Genomic DNA, 20877 nt, shown 5'->3' on the forward strand with positions numbered 1-20877 from the left:
CAGTGCCTGGGGCATGCACGTCACAGAGGTGGGGAGTTTCCCTCCTCAGTGATTCAGTATGTGTGAACCCATCTTCCTCCCTGCCAAGGCCCCTCCCAGTCGGCAGGAGTGGGGCGCAGCTGGCCTAGTAGGAAAATCCCCCAAATCCCGCCAAAGCTTTGGTTGAAGCGTCTCCCAGTTCAGCTGTTTCCTGTGCTCCAGGATTGTGCCTGTGGTCCCAGTTGGATCCGAGGGGCAGATAGTCTCCCCCTCTCAGAATATGCCCTTGTCCTTGGGGCTTGAGGTTTACAGTGTATTAGGAAGGGGTGTGTGTGTGTGTGTGTGTGTGTGTGTGTGTGTGTGTGCGCGTAATATCGTCTTGTCTCTCTAGCCTCTGTCATATTTCTCTCAGTTTTATTAACAGCAGCAGACACAGGGCTTTGTGAAAGTTTGACCAGCCCAACACTACCCAGTGCCTCCACACTCCCATGTAGGCAGCAGCTGACTAAGCAAGAGAAGCCCAGCTAGCTCAGGTTTTGGGAAACCCTGGCTTGTCAGGGGACCAGTCCTCCCTGTAGGCTGGAGACCATTCCTTTCCAGATAGGCTGCACTCCCAGGACCTCAGCTCCTTGACCAGTGTTGAAGGAATCTCTGATTTGGCTCAGCCTGTCTCCCAAGTGATTCTGAGGACACAAGTTAACGCCCTGTCCCTGCAGGGTATATGTATTATTTTTTTTTAATCTTTAAAAAGAATATTTATTATGTATACAGTTCTCTGCCTCTATGTTCACCTCCATGCCAGAAGAGGGCATCAGATCACATTACAGATGGTTGTGAGCCACCATGTGGTTGCTGGGAATTGAACTCATGACCTCTGGAAGAGCAGACAGTGCTCTTAACCTCTGAGCCATCTCTCCAGCCCCCAGGGTATATTTCTTTTTGCAGCACCCCTTCCCTCAGCAGCACTTTCGTTAACAAGACTTAACCGTGTACCAGGTGCCCTAGAGTTGAATGATCTGGGCTCAGATCTTGGCTCTGCAACCTTGAGACAATTAACTGGACTTCTCTGGTATTTGGTTTCCACTTCTGCAAAAATGGTGAGAACAGCAGAGCTAGAGGCTGGAGAGATGGCACACAGGAGTTAAATGCTGGCTGCTCCGGAGGACCCAGGTTTGAGTCCAAGCATCCACATGATAGATCACAACCATGTGTGATCTATGACAGCAGTGTCAAGGAATCCAACATCCTCTTCTGGCCTCCCTGGGTACCATGAACACATGTGGCACACAGACACACACACACACACACACACACACACACACACACAGGCACACCACCAAACATATAAAATAAATTTAAAGATAAAAGAACTAAACGGACCTTAAATGAGATAACGTGGGTAAATGTTTAGCAGTGTCAGGCTCTTGTTAACAGGATGAGGAAACTGAGGCCTGTAGACCAGGGACGCAGTCATGCAATCACTCTGTATTCAAGAATGTTATCTGCAGCACTTGGGGAGGCAGAGGCAGGTGGATCACTGTGAGTTTGAGGCCAGCCTGGTCTACTAAGGGACTCTAGGACAGCCAGGGCTACACAGAGAAACCCTGTCTCGGAAAACAAGAGTGTTAGCGGATGCTTGCAACGGGCTTGACCCTGAGCTGGGTGCTGAGGAAAAACCAATCACTGCCCTTGAGGGTCCCCAGACACAAGTGGAACGAGGCTGGGAAGCTGGTGGTTCTGGGATGTGCGGTCACCTAGAAGAGCTGGTGTCAGGCATGACAGAAGAGCTACCTGTCAACAAAGGCAGCACACGGGAAAGGCCAGAACGTGGGTAAGAAAGCAGTGTTCTAATGATCAGAGAGCGGAGAGATGGAACAGGAGGGAGCCACAGGAGCCGGATCTGAGGCAATTTCTTCATTTAATAATCTCCGGAGAGGTTACTCTGGACTGGGAGCTGAAAAGAGATACCGCCTTAGTAGAGAAGAGTCTGCAGTTTGGGGACCAGCAGGAGACAGCTATCAAACAGGTGATTGCTGAGAAACTGCTGACCCTGTGATCAGTACCACACAGCAGGTGTTCAAGCAGAAGGCAGGCCTGAGGCCCCAGGCTCCATGCCAAGGTGCTAACAGATGTACCAGCTGGCTCCAGTGGGGTGCAGAGACAGAAGATGTACCTAAGGACGGCTGAGATGGCTGTTGGGGTCAGTGCCAGCCCAGGAGAGTGGCTCCTGCTCCTAGCTGCTATAGAGAACCACAGGAGGCCTTTCAGGAGGACAGGAATGTGTGCGTCTCTACAGAGGGATCTGTGGACCTAGCTTGGGGGATGAGGCAGAGGAAGAGATTGTGGGTTGGAGGAGCCAAGTCAATGGCTGTTGCCATGGTTTGAGAGACAGCAGGGAAGGCAAGAGGCCAGGCAGGGCCATGAAGATGGAGATGTGTCGGGCTTTTTACTCTAGAAAACCTGGGCTCTCCACACCCTGTGGACATCTTTGTGGGAACACAAGGCTCTGCCAGGATGCCACTCCTCTGCCTAGGGAGAGCTGGCCCACTTTTGTCAAGTGCAAAGCATTGATAATCAGGCAGACAGGGCACCTGGCTCCAATTCTGTGCTCCGGGGACTTCCCAAGTTTGGGCTGAGGTGGACTCAGTCCTGGGGAAGCTCAGGGTAGGGAGGAAGCTGGGGAGGGGGTTAAACCAGCATCTCATGACTCAGCCACTTCCACCCAGTCAGCCCAGTGGCATCTCCGCTCCAAATTCCAACTTGGTGAGGCTGCTGGAGGCTGAGTCAGCGCTGGCAGGGCACGAGAGCAACATCTCAAGGGCTCTCTGCCAACACTCCTGGCCCCAACCAAGGCCAGGCGAGGCACTGGCTTGGGGATGCAGGCTTGTGCAGGAGCCAGGCCCCCGAGGCTATAGCAGCCATGAAGATGGCCAGAAGATCAGATCCTGTGAGGAGTGTCTGTGCTGTGTGGGTAGTGAAGGTGTCTGTCAAGAGAACTAAGGTTGAGAGCCACACTGCTGAGGAGGAAGGAGGGACCCGAGGCAAGTCTCAGCTCTGCTCTCACTGAATCACCCTGGATTATCCTTTCTCCTTCTGGCCCTAATTTCTCTCTCTCTCTTAAATTTTTTTTTTTTTTTTTTTTGGAGACAAGTGTCTTGTAGCTCTGGCTGTGTAGACCAGGCTAGCCTCTAACTCCCAGAGATCCACCTGCCTGTGCTTCCTGAGTGCTGGGATTAAAGGCGTGCACTAGCACACCTGGTGGCAATTCCTTGACAGCAGGATGGGGCCAACATCTCAGAGTCATGAGTGGATGAGTAGATGCACGTGGAAGTTGCTCAGTGGCTTCTGAAGAGGGTGGCAGAAGTGCACGTCAGTGCCAGGGTTTTACTCAGGCTGCTCACTGGCAAGGTTGTTCCAGACCCGGCTCAATTCCAGCTCATCTCTGCGTGGAGAAGTATGTGCAGTCAGGCGCAGTGGTGCACGCCTGCAATCCCAGCAGAGGCAGGTGGATTGCTGTTGAGTTCAAGGCCAGCCAGGTTTATAAAGCAAGTCCAAGATAGCCAAGGCTACAGAGAAACCCTGTCTTGGAAAAAACAAAACTATGTGGCCAGCCTGGAGCTGCAGGACACAGAGTGCCTTTATTATGTCCTGAGACACGCAGTGGTTGAGACCCATACTCCCAGCTCATGAAGCTGTGGCAGGAAGGTCAGAACTTTGAGACCAATGTGCTATGTAACAAAACTGTTTCAAAATGGGCAAAATTGTGGGGGGCAGAGGGCCTAGCAGGCACTGAGGCCTGGCTTTAATCTGTCACTGCATGAACCTGGGCATCTCTAAGTAACTGGGTGTGATGGTGCACACCTATAACCCCAACACCCAGGAGGTGCAGGCAGATGAGCACGGCTTTAATGGCAGCACATGGGAGGCAGAGTTGGGCCTTGAGTCCGAAGCCAACTTTGTCTACATATCGATTTCCAGGCCGGCAAGAGCTAAATAACAAAACCATTTTTAAAAACACAACAAGCCAAGCTATGGTGGAGGCAGTTTTTATGCCAGCATCCAGAACACCTCTGGCTACAGAGAGAAACCTGTCTCAAGAAACAAAAACAATGAAACAATACAAAAGAAGCCTCAGCAATGGAGATGGCTTAGCAGATAAAGGAACGTGCCTGAGCTGAGCTGGCTCCCTGGGACCGCATGGTGGAGGGAGAACTGCCTTTTCCAAGTGGTCCTCCGACCTCCAAATGTGTACACGAGACAAACTAGCTCTGTACACCCCACAAAGAGTAATTTTATATTTTATTGGTTTCAATATTTTGTAAAGATTCATTTTTCTGTATGTGGGTGTTTTCGCCTGTCTGCATGATGTGCACCATGTGTGCAGTGCCTGCAGAGGCCAGAAGAGGTCACCCTCTCCCCTAAAACTGAAGTTAGAGGACGTGAGCCACCATGTGCATGCTGGGAATTAAACCCAAGGTCCTCTGAAGAGTAATTACTGCTTTTAAATGCTGAGCCATTGTCCCCAGACTCCTTGCCCGACTCACTTTTTTGAGACAGGGTCTCACTGTGTAGCCGTGGCTAGCCTGTTACCTTTTGAAAAACCTAAAAGCTATGTGTGTATGTGCTCATGAGTGTTCAGGCCTTTAAACCCAGAACTTTGGAAAGCAGAGGTAAATGAATTTCTGTGAGTTATAGGCCAGCCTAGTATACATAGTGAATTCCAGGCCAACTAAGGCTATATCAGTGAGACCTTTTCTCAATAAAATAAAATTTAAAAGTCTAAAACAGCTGGTCGAAATAGCACATGCCTGTAATCCCAGCACTTGAGGAGGCAGAGAGGCAGGTCTCTGAGTTCGAGGCCAGCCTGATCTACAAAGTGAATCTAGGACAGCCAAGGTTACACAGAGAAACCTTGTCTTGAAAAATAAATAAATAAAGCAAATACACCTTGGGGCCAAAGAGTAGCCCTTCGGGGAACACCTAAAAAACTGATTTTAATCCATGGGGTGTAAAGGGAGATCAGTTTCGCAAAGGTTCTCAAAAATGGGGCCTGGCCTTACCAGGGAAATATACCCTCTTCATTGCTGAGGAAAAAGGGAAAGGAGGCCTGGGCAACTGGCGCTGCCTCTTCTGGTCCTGCAGACAACTATGAGGACAGCAGTTTAAAAAACACGCACGACAAGGACCCGAGCTGGGTTTTATTGAAATGCCAGGAGCAGGCACACGTCAAGGTAGCCAGGGAGGGGATGTTGGGGTGCAGGCTGTGAGTATGCAGGGAGGAGCAGGCCCACATCCATGCCCTGTATCACCTTCCAGCCAGAACACATACAGGTCCCAACAGCATGCTCAGTCCTGTAGGGCCCTGCCACCTGGGCTGCAGTGGCTCCCAGGGCAGGGCCTGGAGCACTATGTTTTCTCCCTTACGAGGGAAGAAGGAAAAGGGAAAATGCAAGGTAAGTACAGTAAGGGACAGAGGTGGCCAGGGCAGGCTTTCATGAGTATCTGCACCCAAGTTGTGGTCCTGGGCAGTGGTGGGGAGCAGCATCAAAGAGGGCAGCTGAGGGCCCGGCCCCCAGAGAGCCAGAGCCCCCCCGCCTGTGGGGGTTGGAGTCGGCCCTGCACAGAGAGCGGAAGTTCAAGGGGACTGAGTGCACAGTCCCCAAGTCAATGAGTCCTCAGAGCTAGGGAGCTCGGCCTTCTTGGGACAAGGAAGAGAAGAAGGATCCATCCCCAGCAAGGGAGCAAAAGGTGGTCTCTCCCACTTGGCCCCACTAGGTCAGTTCTACGTTGTTGGCACGATCCAGCACTCGAGAGCCACGGGCATTGCCTCCAAGCTGGAAACGGCTCTCATAGAGAGTGGGGCAAAGGTGCCAGCGGTTGGCTCGGTAGATGCCCAGGTAAGTGTAGACATCAGGTTTGTAAGTGAGCAAGCACTTAACACCCGCAGTGCGGATGGCAGAATCTGCCTCCAGCACACCCAAGCGGTCCGTGAAGTCGTCTGTGTAAACACAGATGACCTGGCGCCCACCCTCCTTGGCCCGTGGGCTCACCTTGGCCACCTGAAGACGGCCTTCAACTACAGCCCGGGCAATGCCAGCCCAGGCATGGTCCAGCTTGAAGCCAGGTGCCAGGTGAATCAGCCACTTGCCGGAGAGCACGTGGTGGGTGATGGCCAGCTGGCGCAGGGTGCCCGGGGTGACTGGCCTCCCACTGGTCTGCAGAGCCTCCCAGGCTGCCTGCAACCCTTGTACGTCCCCTGAGTTAGGGGTGTAACCCTGACCATAGGCTGCAATCCAGCCCACTGGTTCAGAGTTGGGCGAACCCGGGTCCCCATAGCGAGTGACTTGAGATGGTGGGTACTTGGCCAACCAGGCGTCCAGCTCTGAGGCAGGTGTAGTACGGGCATCAAATACCAGCCAGGGGTCCATGTCAGCTGCCATGGCCTCTGCAGCCAGGTGCTCAGCAGTGAAGCCATCCTCCCGGCCACCCGGAGAGTCTTCCTCTTCCAGCTCCTCACTTGGTTCCATCCTGTTGTGAGGGAACTGAGTCAGAGGTTTGAGACAGTAAATAAAACGTGCTGGGTCCTAGAGGGTGCCGGGCACTGCGTTTTAACTGTGGCCTTGGGCCAGACTCAAGGGCTGTGCCTCAGTTGCTTCATTTTCACAATGGGATTAACAACGTATGTCTAGATTGTCTCCAGAATAAAACGCCTGAGGTGGAGTTGCTATTGTTAGTACTACTTTCACTGCTTACAAACAAGGAAACGGAAACTGAGAAAAGGGACTTGCCCAAGGTCAGCGTGCAAGAGCTGAAGTGTGAACTGGAACGGGCCTCGGCTACACCACTCCGACTAGCGAGCGACCCGCAGCTAGCGCGGCGCTGCAATCGAATGGACGTCGGCAAAACGCAGGCTCACCAACCTCAGGGAATGGCCGTGGAGGGCCAGGCCTACCCTAGCGAACTGTCTGGGATACAGTTAAACACTGAGACACTGAGGCCCAGAGAGGGCAGCGGCCCATCTGGGGTCAATAGGCTGCATCCAGACTCGAACCTGATACGGACAGAGCCTGCGGAAGGGCCAGGCTCCAACCCTACTACACCCGCCGCCATTAGCGCCCACAGCCTAAGGGTTGTCTCCGCCCCGGGGCTGCCCCTCTCGCCGCCCCGCAGTCACCTCCGGCCTTCACTCCGCTCCGCGCCAACCCAACTTCGGACCCGGCTCCGTTCCTGCCCGGGATCCGCGCCGCCACCCCCGCTGCGTCCCTCCCCTGCCACGGCCGCCGCCGCCGCCGCCATCTTAAGGTCCCGCCGCCTCAACAACAACTTTATAGACAAACACAGTCACGGGGCGGGGCCAGAGGCGGAACCAGCCGACAGGGGGCAGGCGCTCCGGGGGAAGGGGCGGGGCCAGCGCGAGAATCCTGGGAGGAGCCGGCCTGCGGGGGGCGTGGCTAACGTTCGTACTTCTAGCTTCGGGGCGGGTGGGCGTGACGGGCGAGCCCCGAGAAGGACGCGCACCGCCCCAGAGGCTCCAACACCCCGGCGCTTGGGTTTTGGGAGCGGCTTTTCGACGGGCGGCGCTAGGGCCCCGCGGGAAGCGGTGGGGGCGAAGTAGGCGGCACCAGGACCCTGAGGAACCGCGGCGGGCCGGCGGCGAACAGGCCCGGGGCCCGGAGGCTGCGGGCGGCGGCGCTGGGCCTGGCGCGGCGAGAGAGGCCCCGAGATGCCAAGCAAGAAGAAGAAGTATAACGCGCGGTTTCCGCCGGTGAGCACGTGGCCGGGCAGGGCCTCAGCGGGCTGGGCTCCGGGAGCCTCGGGCCCAGGTCCTACTAGTGTGGGGGTGGGGGGCGGGTGCCTTTAGGTGTTGGCGGCCTGACGCCCCGCCCCCTTCCATGCCCTCCTAGTTTAGCGTCTCCCACCCACCCCCCTTCTTCTCCCCGGATACCCCCTTGCACCCCCAGCTCCCCTGTAGGGACGCAGGCGGCGGGCGTCTGAGTTCTGCGTCTTTTCCTTCGGCAGGCGCGAATCAAAAAGATCATGCAGACGGACGAAGAGATTGGGAAGGTGGCAGCAGCTGTGCCTGTCATCATCTGTATCCTGCCTGGGGCTGGCTGGGCTGAGGGGCGTGGGGCGGGACCGCGGCACTCCCCTTGTCGGATTCGCCTTGACGCTCTGAGCCCGGGCACTCGAGCTCTTCCTGGAGTCCCTGTTGAAGAAGGCTTGCCAGGTGACCCAGTCTCGAAATGCCAAAACCATGACCACGTCCCACCTGTGAGTGGCCGCAGAGCTGGGAGGGGCTTGTGAGGATGCAGTGTCCTGACCGGGAGGGGGGGGGGGCGAGGCGCGGGGGATGTGGTGCGCGGCTGAGGGAGGACAGCTTGGCGGAATTAGGTGTTTCAGGTGGGGGGAACAACCAGCGCCCAGTCGCCTGGGAGGCCTGGTGGCAGTGGAGTGTTTCTCGTGTTCCAGTGTGCTCATAGGAAAAGTGTTTGGGGGGGGCCACATTTGAACGCCTTCTCCCACTAATTCCAGGAAGCAGTGCATTGAGTTGGAGCAGCAGTTTGACTTCTTGAAAGACTTGGTAGCATCCGTGCCTGACATGCAGGGGGATGGGGAGGACAACCACATGGATGGGGACAAGGGTCCTCGAAGGTGAGTGGCCATGACCAGGTATATAGGTGGGAAAGGCCAAGGCCACAAGGGTTGGGGGTGGCCGGGGTGGGGGGTGAAGAAGGAGGAGAGAGTCCTCTGGGCAGATGGACTGTACCTTCCCGAAGGGGCCGGAAACCAGGCAGCAGTGGCAGGAAGAATGGAGGCACAGGAAGCAAAAGCAAAGACAAGAAGCTGTCCGGGACAGATTCAGAACAGGAGGTGAGTGAGGCCAGCTCCCTAATGGGGAAGGCAGCCTGCACCAGGCAAAACTGGCTAAGGCCTGGTCTCATCCTTATCTATGACCTCTTGTACCTCAATGTCCATTGCTGTCCCAGAAGTCTGGGCTCCTCAGTGATGGGCCCAGGCCTCCTCTCATTAACCCTGACCCCTGCCTGCTGCGCTCACAGGATGAGTCTGAGGATACAGACACTGACGGAGAAGAAGAGACAGCACAGCCTCCACCCCAAGCCAGTCACCCCCCTGCCCACTTTCAGAGGTGAGCAGCCCAGGGACTCCAGAAAGGCGCGTGCCAAACTCCTCAGCCACTTAGTTTACTTCGCGGGCCGCTTGGTGGTGGTGATGACAATTGGTGCTGGTGGTGGCTGGCTTGAGGAATGGGAGGGGACCTTAAACACACAAGGCTGTTCTGAGGTCTGCACAGTAGTTGGGGAGAGAGCTGGGATATTGGCCTTGATTGGGTTTGTCCCTCCTGGGGGGCTTGGCTCCTGTGAATTAACGGATGGCTTTGACCACATCTGTGTGGAGGATGGTGGTCGGGCCTGTGAGTTGGGCACAGCACAGTGTCATGCCCTGATTGTCTCACTTTCTGTCCTGCAGCCCTCCAACACCCTTCATGCCCTTCAGCTCATCTCTGCCCTTGCCCTCCGCGCCCCCTGGCCCCTCAGCACCTGACGCAGAGGATGAAGAGGATTATGACTCCTAGCACCCTCTGCCCGACCCCGACCCCCAGCCATATACTCTCTTTTAGTTAGTTGCTCTGGGGAGAAAAAAAAAGATGGAATTGTTCTTAAATTTATTAAAAAAAAAAGAAAAAAAGAAAAGAGGATTTTGATTTCTGTTCATGTTGTGTTGAAGGGCTTGTGGCTGCATTCCTATTGCCTGTATACTGACCTCTCCACGTGGAGGCAGCAGGGGCAGTGGTGGGCAGCCAGTGACTGAGTAAAAAGGGGGAGTCTGACAGGGAATTGGGGGCTACCAGGGCACTGAAGGAAAGTGGGTGGTCTAGGGACTAAGCTACCACCTGCCGGAAGTGCTGAGGGATCCCCTGTGTGCTGAGGGACCTCAGGCAGCCGACTTCTCTAGCCGCTGAGACAGGCAGATGGGATCGGTAGGTACTGAGCTTGGGCCCTGAAAACCATAGAGCCCTGCAGCCAGCGCAGTGAAGAAACAGGCGAGACAGCAGAGGGCCTGCGAAGCAGCTTCCGAGCCAGGCAGCCTGCCCACCTGTGTTTCTGGGCAACTTCAGTGCCAACAGCAAGAGGTGCCTCTTCCGGAGCAGCAGTGGTGAGTAAAGACAATGGCCACGTGGGCCTTCCTGAAGGGACGCCTAGAGGGAGATGGCAGGTCTGCCTGTAGACAAGCTTGCTGGAGTCTTCCTGATGGAGGCACTGAGAGAACCTTGGGGATGTGCTGAGGAGGACGGAGGCTACAGTATAGGGGACCAGGGCGGGTGTAGGATGGAGGCTACAGTATGGGGACCAGGGCGGGTGTGGGATGGAGGCTACAGTATAGGGGACCAGGGCGGGTGTGGGATGGAGGCTACAGTATGGGGACCAGGGCGGGTGTGGGATGGAGGCTACAGTATGGGGACCAGGGCGGGTGTGGGATGGAGGCTACAGTATAGGGGACCAGGGCGGGTGTGGGATGGAGGCTACACTATAGGGGACCAGGGCGGGTGTGGGACGGAGGCTACAGTATGGGGACCAGGGCAGGTGTGGGATGGAGGCTACAGTATAGGGGACCAGGGCGGGTGTGGGATGGAGACTACAGTATAGGGGACCAGGGCGGGTGTGGGACGGAGGCTACAGTATGGGGACCAGGGCGGGTGTGGGACGGAGGCTACAGTATGGGGACCAGGGCGGGTGTGGGACGGAGGCTACAGTATGGGGACCAGGGCGGGTGTGGGACAGAGGCTACAGTATGGGGGACCAGGGCGGGTGTGGGACGGAGGCTACAGTATGGGGGACCAGGGCGGGTGTGGGATGGAGGCTACAGTATGGGGACCAGGGCGGGTGTGGGACGGAGGCTACAGTATGGGGACCAGGGCGGGTGTGGGATGGAGGCTACAGTATGGGGGACCAGGGCGGGTGTGGGACGGAGGCTACACTATAGGGGACCAGGGCGGGTGTGGGACGGAGGCTACAGTATGGGGACCAGGGCGGGTGTGGGATGGAGGCTACAGTATGGGGGACCAGGGCGGGTGTGGGACGGAGGCTACAGTATGGGGGACCAGGGCGGGTGTGGGATGGAGGCTACAGTATGGGGACCAGGGCGGGTGTGGGACGGAGGCTACAGTATAGGGGACCAGGGCGGGTGTGGGACGGAGGCTACAGTATAGGGGACCAGGGCGGGTGTGGGACGGAGGCTACAGTATAGGGGACCAGGGCGGGTGTGGGACGGAGGCTACAGTATAGGGGACCAGGGCGGGTGTGGGACGGAGGCTACAGTATAGGGGACCAGGGCGGGTGTGGGACGGAGGCTACAGTATGGGGACCAGGGCGGGTGTGGGACGGAGGCTACAGTATGGGGACCAGGGCGGGTGTGGGATGGAGGCTACAGTATAGGGGACCAGGGCGGGTGTGGGATGGAGGCTACAGTATGGGGACCAGGGCGGGTGTGGGACGGAGGCTACAGTATGGGGACCAGGGCGGGTGTAGGATGGAGGCTACAGTATAGGGGACCAGGGCGGGTGTGGGATGGAGGCTACAGTATGGGGACCAGGGCGGGTGTAGGATGGAGGCTACAGTATGGGGACCAGGGCGGGTGTGGGACGGAGGCTACAGTATGGGGACCAGGGCGGGTGTGGGATGGAGGCTACAGTATGGGGACCAGGGCGGGTGTGGGATGGAGGCTACAGTATAGGGGACCAGGGCGGGTGTGGGATGGAGGCTACAGTATGGGGACCAGGGCGGGTGTGGGACGGAGACTACAGTATGGGGACCAGGGCGGGTGTGGGACGGAGGCTACAGTATGGGGACCAGGGCGGGTGTGGGACGGAGGCTACAGTATGGGGGACCAGGGCGGGTGTGGGACGGAGGCTACAGTATGGGGACCAGGGCGGGTGTGGGACGGAGGCTACAGTATGGGGACCAGGGCGGGTGTGGGACGGAGGCTACAGTATAGGGGACCAGGGCGGGTGTGGGACGGAGGCTACAGTATGGGGACCAGGGCGGGTGTGGGACGGAGGCTACAGTATGGGGACCAGGGCGGGTGTGGGATGGAGGCTACAGTATGGGGGACCAGGGCGGGTGTGGGACGGAGGCTACAGTATAGGGGACCAGGGCGGGTGTGGGACGGAGGCTACAGTATGGGGACCAGGGCGGGTGTGGGATGGAGGCTACAGTATGGGGACCAGGGCGGGTGTGGGACGGAGGCTACAGTATAGGGACCAGGGCGGGTGTGGGATGGAGGCTACAGTATGGGGACCAGGGCGGGTGTGGGATGGAGGCTACAGTATGGGGACCAGGGCGGGTGTGGGATGGAGGCTACAGTATGGGGACCAGGGCGGGTGTGGGATGGAGGCTACAGTATGGGGACCAGGGCGGGTGTGGGATGGAGGCTACAGTATAGGGGACCAGGGCGGGTGTGGGATGGAGGCTACAGTATAGGGACCAGGGCGGGTGTGGGACGGAGGCTACAGTATGGGGACCAGGGCGGGTGTGGGATGGAGGCTACAGTATGGGGACCAGGGCGGGTGTGGGATGGAGGCTACAGTATGGGGACTAGGGCGGGTGTGGGTAAGCACCTCTTACATTCTGCAGCTCTTTGGCAGGGGTGGGATACTTTTCCTGGGGGACACAGGAAGAAAACACGAGATTTGGTATGAAGATCTCAAGTTTGGCTGTGATGAATTGGGGTGCTCTTGAAGGCACTGAACAAAGTGTGGGTTGGTCGTGTTGTCATTGGAGGCCTAGAGACTGGTGTGTGACTTGGCGGGAAGGCCACCAGTCACGAGCTGCCAGACCCTGAGCCATCTAGATGGTCTGGTAGGAGGGAGAGGACAACTGTCAGAGAATGGCCAAGGAGGTCACCCTGAGGAGGGGCACTCAGCTCCAGTCGTTACGAGGGAGGGCAGCTGGGGCCGGGGAGGGACTAAAGGAATGAACAATAGGTTTTCTTTTTTTTCCGAGACAGGGTTTCTCTGTGTAGCCTTGGCTGTCCTGGACTCGCTTTGTAGACCAGGCTGGCCTAGAACTCAGAGCGATTCACCTGCCTCTGCCTCTCAAGTGCTGGGATTACATGTGTGTGTAACCTGTAATCCTTGTGCCTGAGTGCCTTTTCTTTTTAACATTTCGATGTATATGGGTGTTTTGCCTCCATTGTGTACCACCTGTGTGCCTAGTGTGACCAGAGGCCAGAAGAGGCCGTTGACAACCCTGGAAAACGAAACTTATGAACGGTTGCCAGGCACCTTGTGAGTCCCAGGAGTCTGAACCCTGGTCTTTTGGAAAAGCAACAAGGTTTTGTTTGTTTGTTTTCTTTTTGTTTTTTTTGAGACAGGATTTTTCTATATAATAGCCCTGGCTGTCCTGGACTCACTTTGTAGACCAGGCTGGCCTGGAATTCACAAAGATCTGCCTGTCTCTGCCTCCCAAGTTCTGGAATTAAAGGTGTGCGCCACCACACCCAGCTTGCAGCAAGTATTTAACTGCTGAGCCATGCCTCTAGTCCCATGCTTTTTGTTGTTGTTGTTGTTTGCTTGTTTGTTTTTGGTTTTTTGAGACAGGGTCTCTCTGCTGGCCTTGGCTGTTCTGGACTGGAACTCACAGCGACCCACCTGCCTCTGCCTCCCGAGTGCTGGGGTTAAAGGCATGCGCCACCACGCTCTAGTCCCCTGCTTTTTAGGATGTCAAAAGGTTGGAATGGGATAAGAGGTAGAACAGTTGCCTAGCACTCACAAAGCCACTGCTTAGATCCCCAGCACTGCCAAAACCAAAAGCCTTAGGTTTCCAGAGAGGAGGGGGCTAAGGGACAGGAGGGGTAGGTGAAGGCATGAGAAGGGGAGGGTGGGACGGGGCTCGGGAGGAGAGAGCACTGAAGAGCCAGTGGTTTAATGTGACTACACTGTGGAAAGGGACCAAGTCCCTGTGTTGTGTGAGGAAAGAAGATAGGCTAGGACAGTGGGGAGACATGACAAGAATGGCTGGGTGAGCCGGGCATAGTGGCGCATGCTTTTAATCCCAGCACTCAGGAGGCAGAGGCAGGCGGATCGCTGTGAGTTCGAGGCCAGCCTGGTCTATAAAGTGAGTCCAGGACAGCCAAGGCTACACAGAGAAACCCTGTCTCAGAGGGGAAAAAACAAGAATGGGTGGGTGTTGGAGCCAGACCTTCAAGGGTGCTATCTGCCCTCCCTCCACCCTCTGTTCAGCTATGGCGCTACTGTGACTCCTCGCCACCCCAGCCGGAGGTGTGAGGAGATGAGCCGTGTCTGGGATTGAGCAGTGGGCACCATGCAGCCTGGTCAGTTGGTGCCGTGCTCCAGCCTCGGGGACTGCTATAGGGTTAGAGTTGATCCTCAGCACACCTGAGTTGGTGATGCTGGGAGTTGCTGGAAACTTCTTGCTCACTCCAAGGGTTGAGAATGAAACCAGTGCAGGCCTGAGGACTTTGGAATGCCTCCATCGGTCCCATCAGGTACCTGGTGTGCCAGCATTTCCTACTCATGAGCTGGGAGTCCTCTTCATGCCACCACTGCCTGGCAACTCTCAATAGCATGGGCTCCGTGAGTAGGGAATGGGTCCTAGGAGCAGTACTTTTTATTAGCAGATGGGGACACACCCAGGGAAGGCAAATACATGGGATACAGCAAAGGCCATGCAGAGCGGAAGGAGTGGAAGATAAGAGGAAGAGACTCTAAGCCTGTCACTGATGTCCATGCAGGTTGTGGATTCTGGGCCTGGAGAGATGATTCAGCAGTTAAGAGCAGTGGGGCTCTGGTTTGGTTCCCAGTACTCACATGGTGGCTCAACCATCTGTAACTTCAGTTCCAGGAGACCCTATGTCCTCTGGCAGTGCACACACATGGTCATACATACATGCTTATAGGCATAAGGTTATTGTGTAGCTTAAATTCTGATTTCCTGTCTAAATACAGTCTAAACTCTGCTCCCTGATATGTCAGTAAGGCAGCTTACAGCCGATCGATGAGCAGGGGAGAGAATAGGGCTGAACTTCTGGCCAGCCAGGGGAGAAGGAGGAGTTATGAGAAGCAGGAGGGGATTCAGCCAGGTGTTAGGCCACAGAGAGAGGTCCAAGAAAGATCAGAAGGAAGCTGAGGAAAGCCACCAAGGGAGGTTTGCTGGGAGTAAGACAAAATGACATAGAGGGTTAAGAATAGAGATACACTGCTTAAGATTATGTCTTAATTTTAAATAATATAAAAAATAATATAAGAGAGTCAATTATTTGTGTGATAGCCAGGGTTAAGAGAAACACTTTTATAAAGTAACTTGAGCAAATGGCACCTAACGTGGCGCAGAATTTACAGTAATCTAGCAGAAACATCTGTAGAAAACAGCAGTTTCTTAGTTCTGCTCAAAAAGAGAGGAACCACAGTTTGTAAGACAGCAGCACACAACTTCCTGATTAGACAGACCACCTTGCAGAACAGCAAGGCCCTCAGCTAGGTGCATAAAAACAAAAACTAATACATACAAACCCCACAGAGGCAGTTCTTTTAGCCCTTGCTAAGAAAAAAAAAATGGTTCTTTGACACAAGCAAGCGTCTCCAAGTCAGACTTTCCTAGCCAAGTCAGAAGCTAAGTCCTTTGAGAAGGAACTCTTGCTGGCCTAACTCTCTGTGGCTAGAAGAGCAAACACTTGGGGACCTGATAACTTCCCAGTGTGGGGGAGGGGCCAGGATCCAGTGAGGGAGGCAGGAAAAAGCCTCTCCCCGGAAGCAGGCGCCAGAGAAAGATTAAAAAGCTACAAGCCTCTGAGTTGGTAAGGCGTAAAAGGGAGGAAAGTAAAGTCCTTAGGGAGAGGTTTTGAGATTAGAGGAGATTATGTTCTATGTTGATAAAGAAGGAAGACACAGTGACGCAGTGCTTCGGACTCCGTTTCAGTTTGTTTATCTTGGCTTGTAACTTTCCAGTGACAATTTCAGATCTCTCTCTGGGAGAGATGAGGATAAGACAGACTTGGAGAAAGAAAAGACTGAAAAATTAGATGCTGAATATAAAGGCCACAGAACAGAAGTTGGAGGAATCCTTACATCAAAACAAGGAACGTGAGAGGAACCCAGTCCGCACTGGACATCACCAAGGAGGAGAGTCCACAAGGGCTTGGAGAAATAGCAGACTGGCCGCCTGGGCCTATGGGGTCCACACGGTCAGATTAGATATTATATGTGTACTGTCAGGGTCCAACCACTGGATGAAGGTCCATATGCTAACGTAGAAATGCCAATACTATTTGGGGTTGCCTTGGAACAAAGTCATACAGTGGCTTGTGTGCTCCATGTTGAAGACATGAGAGAGCTGAAATACATGCACCATCCCATAGGTTCATACTCAAAATTCCAATGGGCGTTGGCCTTAACTTCCGGAAAGCATGATTCTAAGGTTACACATTTGCTAGAGATGGGCACTCTCTTGCAGGTGCCTTTGCAAACTGGGGCTGATAGTACTTAAGCATGTATATCCACTGGAATATCAATATTTTTTAGACATTATGACATGAATCCTGTTACAGATATAATCCTATTGGTCAAAGAATTATAAACAGAACTAGTGAGCCGGGTGTGGTGGCGTACGCCTTTAATCCCAGCACTCAGGAGGCAGAGGCAGGTGGATCGCTGTGAGTTCGAGGCCAGCCTGGTATACAAAGTGAGTCCAGGACAGCCAAGGCTACACAGAGAGACCCTGTCTCAAAAAAAACAAAATAAATAAATAAATAAAAGAGAAGAAAAGAAAAAAACAAACTTGTTCTACAGAGAATCATCTTTAACTGAACTGTGCTCAGTGCACAGCTCATATATATATTAATACAAAATGTATAATAACTTTGAAAGTTTATATATTTTGTAGAGCAAGAGGACCAGACACCAAAAAAGAAAAAACAAGTAGCTCAGGTGATTCTACCTCATAGACAGCCTCAATAACTGCTTCCTCAAAAATCTACATCCAGGACAATTTCAAAAGACTATCTAGATCACCCAACATAACAGTCTGTTTCAGTCAGGACTTCAGTTAAGCTCTGACCTTTCTCGCCATTCAAAGATTGTATAGCAAAAGTTTCCGCTGCTGGTCTGGAGAGATGGCTCAGTGGTTAAGAGCACTGGCTGCTCTTCCAGAGGCTCACAACCATCTGTGATGGAATCTGATTCCTCCTTCTGGTGTGCATGAAAACAGAACGTTCAATATACTTAAATAAATAAGTAAAAAAAAGTTTAAGTTTCAGCTAGCTTGCTTTCTTTTTTTCAGCTAGCGTTCTTTGGGGGTGGGGGGTGGTGTTTCAAGACAGTTTCTCTGTGTAGCTTTGGCTGTTCTGGATTCACTTTGTAGACCAGGCTGGCCTCTCTCATCGATCTGCGTGCCTCTGGCTCCCTAGTGCTGGGATTAAAGGCATGCACTACCACACCTGGCCCTCAGCAAGCATTCTTAAGACTAGACAATATCCCAATTTTCTTGAGCCCCCAAAAAAGAAAACTACAACCCATCCCCAAGAGGGATTGGATGGGTTTTGGTCATTCTATGGGTGAAAAATGTTTGTTATTGTTTCAAAGGTGCTGGTTATGGAATGATAAATAAAATTAGGTTATTGATTATACTTTGAGATCAAAGAACATTAATAAGCCAAAAATATTACATTGGTATAGATCTTTTTAGATTTAAGACTATATTTTGTTACAACATGCTAGGGTATTGTACCTATGTAATTCTTTCTTGTTTTTGTTTTTTGTTTTTTCAAGACAGGGTTTCTCTGTGTAGCCTTGGCTGTCCTGGACTCACTTTGTAGACCAGGCTGGCCTCGAACTCACAGAGTTCTTTCTGCCTCTGCCTTCTGATTGCTGGGATTAAAGGCGTGCGCCACCATGCCCAGCTACCTATGTAATTCTTGAAAATAGCTAGAAACAAGCAATTCAGATAAGATAGACATATGATGGTCTTCAAAAACCCCGGGGATCTTACAGACTATGGCATTTAAAGATTTATTAACTTAAGGCTTTTTTGACGTGAGACATGTCTGCTCCTGCCAGCACCCCATTCTACTTCAGAGAGCATCAAAGGCTACATATGTGACAAGCTAGCCACTGGGTGAGAAAATGTCCCTGTGTCAATTACAGACAAAATACTGTCCAAACAGGACAAACTGGGTGCAGGAGAGTTGACTGCTAAGCTTTGCATGGTAGGCAGGTCCTTTATAATTCCTGCTTCACAGAAAAATCTGTCAAATATTCTGGGCCAGAAGGCTGAAGATGAAGCTATAGAAAAATTTTGAGGCACAGTCCAGGCAACCAAATAATCTCTGTCATTTCTATACTTTTGAGAGCTGCTTGCCTGCACTTTCTACATGTTTATTCCTTCTTAAGTCTCTGATGGAGTTGAAGACTAGATAGATAAAGTTTCTCAGTTAAATTGTTTAGGATGATAGAAATTGATAAATAGTATAATACTTTATCCAAGGATTGTCAAATATACAAATATAAGCCTTACCTAATAATCTGAATAATTGTTATGTTACATATAGTTTGTTATTTGTAAGAAAGGGAGCCTTTGATTAGACTAAAAGGGGGAAATGTAGGCATAAGGTTATTGTGTACTTTAAATTCTGATTTCCTGTCTAAATGTTGTGTAAACTCTGCTCCCCAATTGTCCCCTTGATGTGTCACTAAAACAGCTTGCAGCCAATTGATGAGCAGGAGAGAGAATAGCCCTGGACTTCCTGCCAGCCAGGGGAGGAGGAGTCAGAAGAGGAAGTCGGGGATTCAGCCAGGGGGTTTCAGCCATGGTAGAGGCCCAAGGAAAAAGATCAGAAGGAGGGAGCTGGAGTTGAGGAAAGCTACAAAGGGATATGTGCTGAGAGTTAGACAAAGTAAGACACTGGATTAAGAATAGACACAAACTGCTCAAGACTGTGTTATGAAGCTTAATTTTAAATGAATATAAAAGAGTCTCAATTATTTGTGTGATAGCCAGAGTTAAAGAAATAAGCTCAGAGATACGCTGTTTTATAAAAACAACTTTAACACATGCAGGCAAACATACACATAAAATTAAAATGTTGAAAAAATAAGTGAGTTCGGGTGTGAAGTGACGTAGCACCTATAATCCAATAGAGGCAGGATCTCAATTTTGAGGCTGGCTGGGACAGCATAGTTCAGGCCTGTCTTCCAAGAACAGAAAGAAATAAATTCTGACCTCAGGGTTCATAGAATGATGGAAAGGCAGGGATGCCAGCATGCTGGGGAAAACCCTTGCTTGAGGAAGCCCAGGTGGCTGAGAGGTGGTGCCTGCAACAGTTAGGCTGCCCCTTGGTTCTGAGCCTGTCAGCTTGGCTTAAGGTCTAGAACAGAAGCCTCTACAGCCAGGCTCAGGGCTCATATCACCTGCATTTGCTCACCTCTGATAAGCTCTGTAGCTTCTCTGCCTTGGTTTCCCACCTGTATTGTGGTGCTATGTATACTATACTAGCTATATCTGTATGTGGGAGAGACAGGTGAGTCTTTGTGAGTTCTAGGCCAACCTGGACTACAGCATGAGTTCCAGGACAGCTAGAGCTACTCAGAGAAATACTGTCTCTGAGTAACACAAAAAACCTCAAATGCTCAGATACAGAGTTTGTCTCTTGTCCACACACCTGAGGGGTCGTAGTAAGCTTTATCTGGTCGTTAGTGACTTTAGGGCCTTGGCCCCTATGGCCCCACCATCCTCAACACTAGAATAGAGAAGCTGAGAGCCCCTGGAGGGATTCTGGTTTTGAGACAGGGTCTCATTACATAGCTCTGATTGGCCTGGACCTAGATTTGTAGACCAAGATGGTCTCCCTCTGTTGGCATTAAACTTATTGTCTCTTTTGAGACAAGGTCATGCTATGTAACCCCAGCAGGACTAGTACAAGCTTTGTAAATAGTCCTGTCCCAGCTCTCCAGTGATGGAAACACAGGTATGCTATTCTACCCCTAGTTAAAATTGGTCACAAAGTCTACCCAAGCCAACCTAGGTGGCCATTAGCTATTTTACAAATATATATATATCTTTAAATATATATTTAAAGATTTATTTGTTTTATGTATATAAGTACACTATCTTAATGCACACTAGAAGGTACCAGATCATATTACAGATGGTTGTGAGCCACCATGTGGTTGATGGGAATTGAACTCAGGACCTCTGGAAGAGCAGCCAGTGCTTTTAACTGCTGAACCATCTCTCTAGCCCCCAACATATTTTTTTCAAAGAACTAATAATAGAAACTTTTTGGTTTTTTTGAGACAAGGTCGTTCTATGTGACCCTGGTTTTCCTAGCACTCAATATGTAGACCAGGTTGGCCTGGTCACAGAGATCCCTGTACCTCTTCCTCCAGAGTGCTGGGATTAAAGGTGTGTAGCACTACACCTGGTAAGAAAAAATAATTTAAAAAGTAGGTGTGTGTGTGTGTGTGTGTGTGTGTGTGTGTGTGTGTGTGATGTGCCCCAGCTGCCCTCAGAGCTGGGAGGTGTTGGATCTCCCAGGAGCTGGAGTTACAGGACAGTGTGAGCTGTCCACTGTGAGCGCTGGGAACTCAACTGTGGAAGATCAGTATGCGCTCTTCACTACTGAGCCATCGCTTCAGCCCCACATCAGACATTTGCTGTTATTAGGCCTCAGAACAATGGGAAAGGGCTAGCCTCCTGAGTCAGAGGACACAAGCTCAGGAGGGCAATGCTTCTGGCAGGACCAGGCCTCTGGACACTAGAGGTGTCCAGACACTATGGCCCTCTGGGTACCATTGAACATCAAGGAGGGCAATCTATCTTACTGGCCTGTTGAGCTGTACCAGGAAGTAGATTTACTTTCCTCTCT

At 52.6% G+C, this 20877-nt stretch overlaps 2 protein-coding genes across 4 annotated transcripts; one reads left to right on the forward strand and one right to left on the reverse strand.

Annotated features, from left to right (window-relative positions):
- Positions 1-5162: 5162 nt before the first annotated feature.
- LOC311583310 (UPF0696 protein C11orf68 homolog) lies at positions 5163-7320 on the reverse strand. 2 transcript variants are annotated; one of them, XM_084756769.1, is made up of 2 exons: positions 7154-7316; positions 5163-6507 (listed from the first exon to the last, which is right to left on the reverse strand). In XM_084756769.1, exons 1-2 carry the CDS (start codon positions 7273-7275, stop codon positions 5751-5753), a joined length of 879 nt encoding a protein of 292 aa, XP_084612895.1. In that variant the 5' UTR covers positions 7276-7316; the 3' UTR covers positions 5163-5750. The 2 variants fall into 2 exon arrangements, with proteins under 2 accessions (XP_084612895.1, XP_084612896.1); XM_084756770.1 differs by having other exon boundaries at positions 5976-6521; positions 7154-7320.
- A 123-nt stretch (positions 7321-7443) lies between these two features.
- DRAP1 (DR1 associated protein 1) lies at positions 7444-9692 on the forward strand. 2 transcript variants are annotated; one of them, XM_084756789.1, is made up of 7 exons: positions 7444-7744; positions 7999-8071; positions 8157-8250; positions 8512-8631; positions 8736-8850; positions 9039-9127; positions 9469-9692. In XM_084756789.1, the coding sequence occupies exons 1-7, from the start codon at positions 7703-7705 to the stop codon at positions 9572-9574; spliced, it is 639 nt and encodes a 212-aa protein (XP_084612915.1). In that variant the 5' UTR covers positions 7444-7702; the 3' UTR covers positions 9575-9692. The 2 variants fall into 2 exon arrangements, with proteins under 2 accessions (XP_084612915.1, XP_084612916.1); XM_084756790.1 differs by having other exon boundaries at positions 8757-8850.
- The last annotated feature ends 11185 nt before the right edge of the window (positions 9693-20877 follow it).

Source organism: Acomys minous (assembly GCF_964271855.1).
Source record: "Acomys minous genome assembly, chromosome: 2".
In the NCBI taxonomy this organism is placed as follows: Eukaryota; Metazoa; Chordata; class Mammalia; order Rodentia; family Muridae; genus Acomys; species Acomys minous.

Bases quoted from the DNA above. Each gene is read 5' to 3' on its own strand.
- LOC311583310 (XM_084756769.1), bottom strand. From the start codon at position 7,275: ATGGCGGCGGCGGCGGCGGCCGTGGCAGGGGAGGGACGCAGCGGGGGT. The intron at 6,508-7,153 runs GTGACTGCGGGG...CCCTCACAACAG, and splicing joins GAGCGGAGTGAAGGCCGGAG to GATGGAACCAAGTGAGGAGC.
- DRAP1 (XM_084756789.1), top strand. From the start codon at position 7,703: ATGCCAAGCAAGAAGAAGAAGTATAACGCGCGGTTTCCGCCG. The intron at 8,851-9,038 runs GTGAGTGAGGCC...CTGCGCTCACAG, and splicing joins GGACAGATTCAGAACAGGAG to GATGAGTCTGAGGATACAGA. The intron at 9,128-9,468 runs GTGAGCAGCCCA...TCTGTCCTGCAG, and splicing joins CCCCCTGCCCACTTTCAGAG to CCCTCCAACACCCTTCATGC.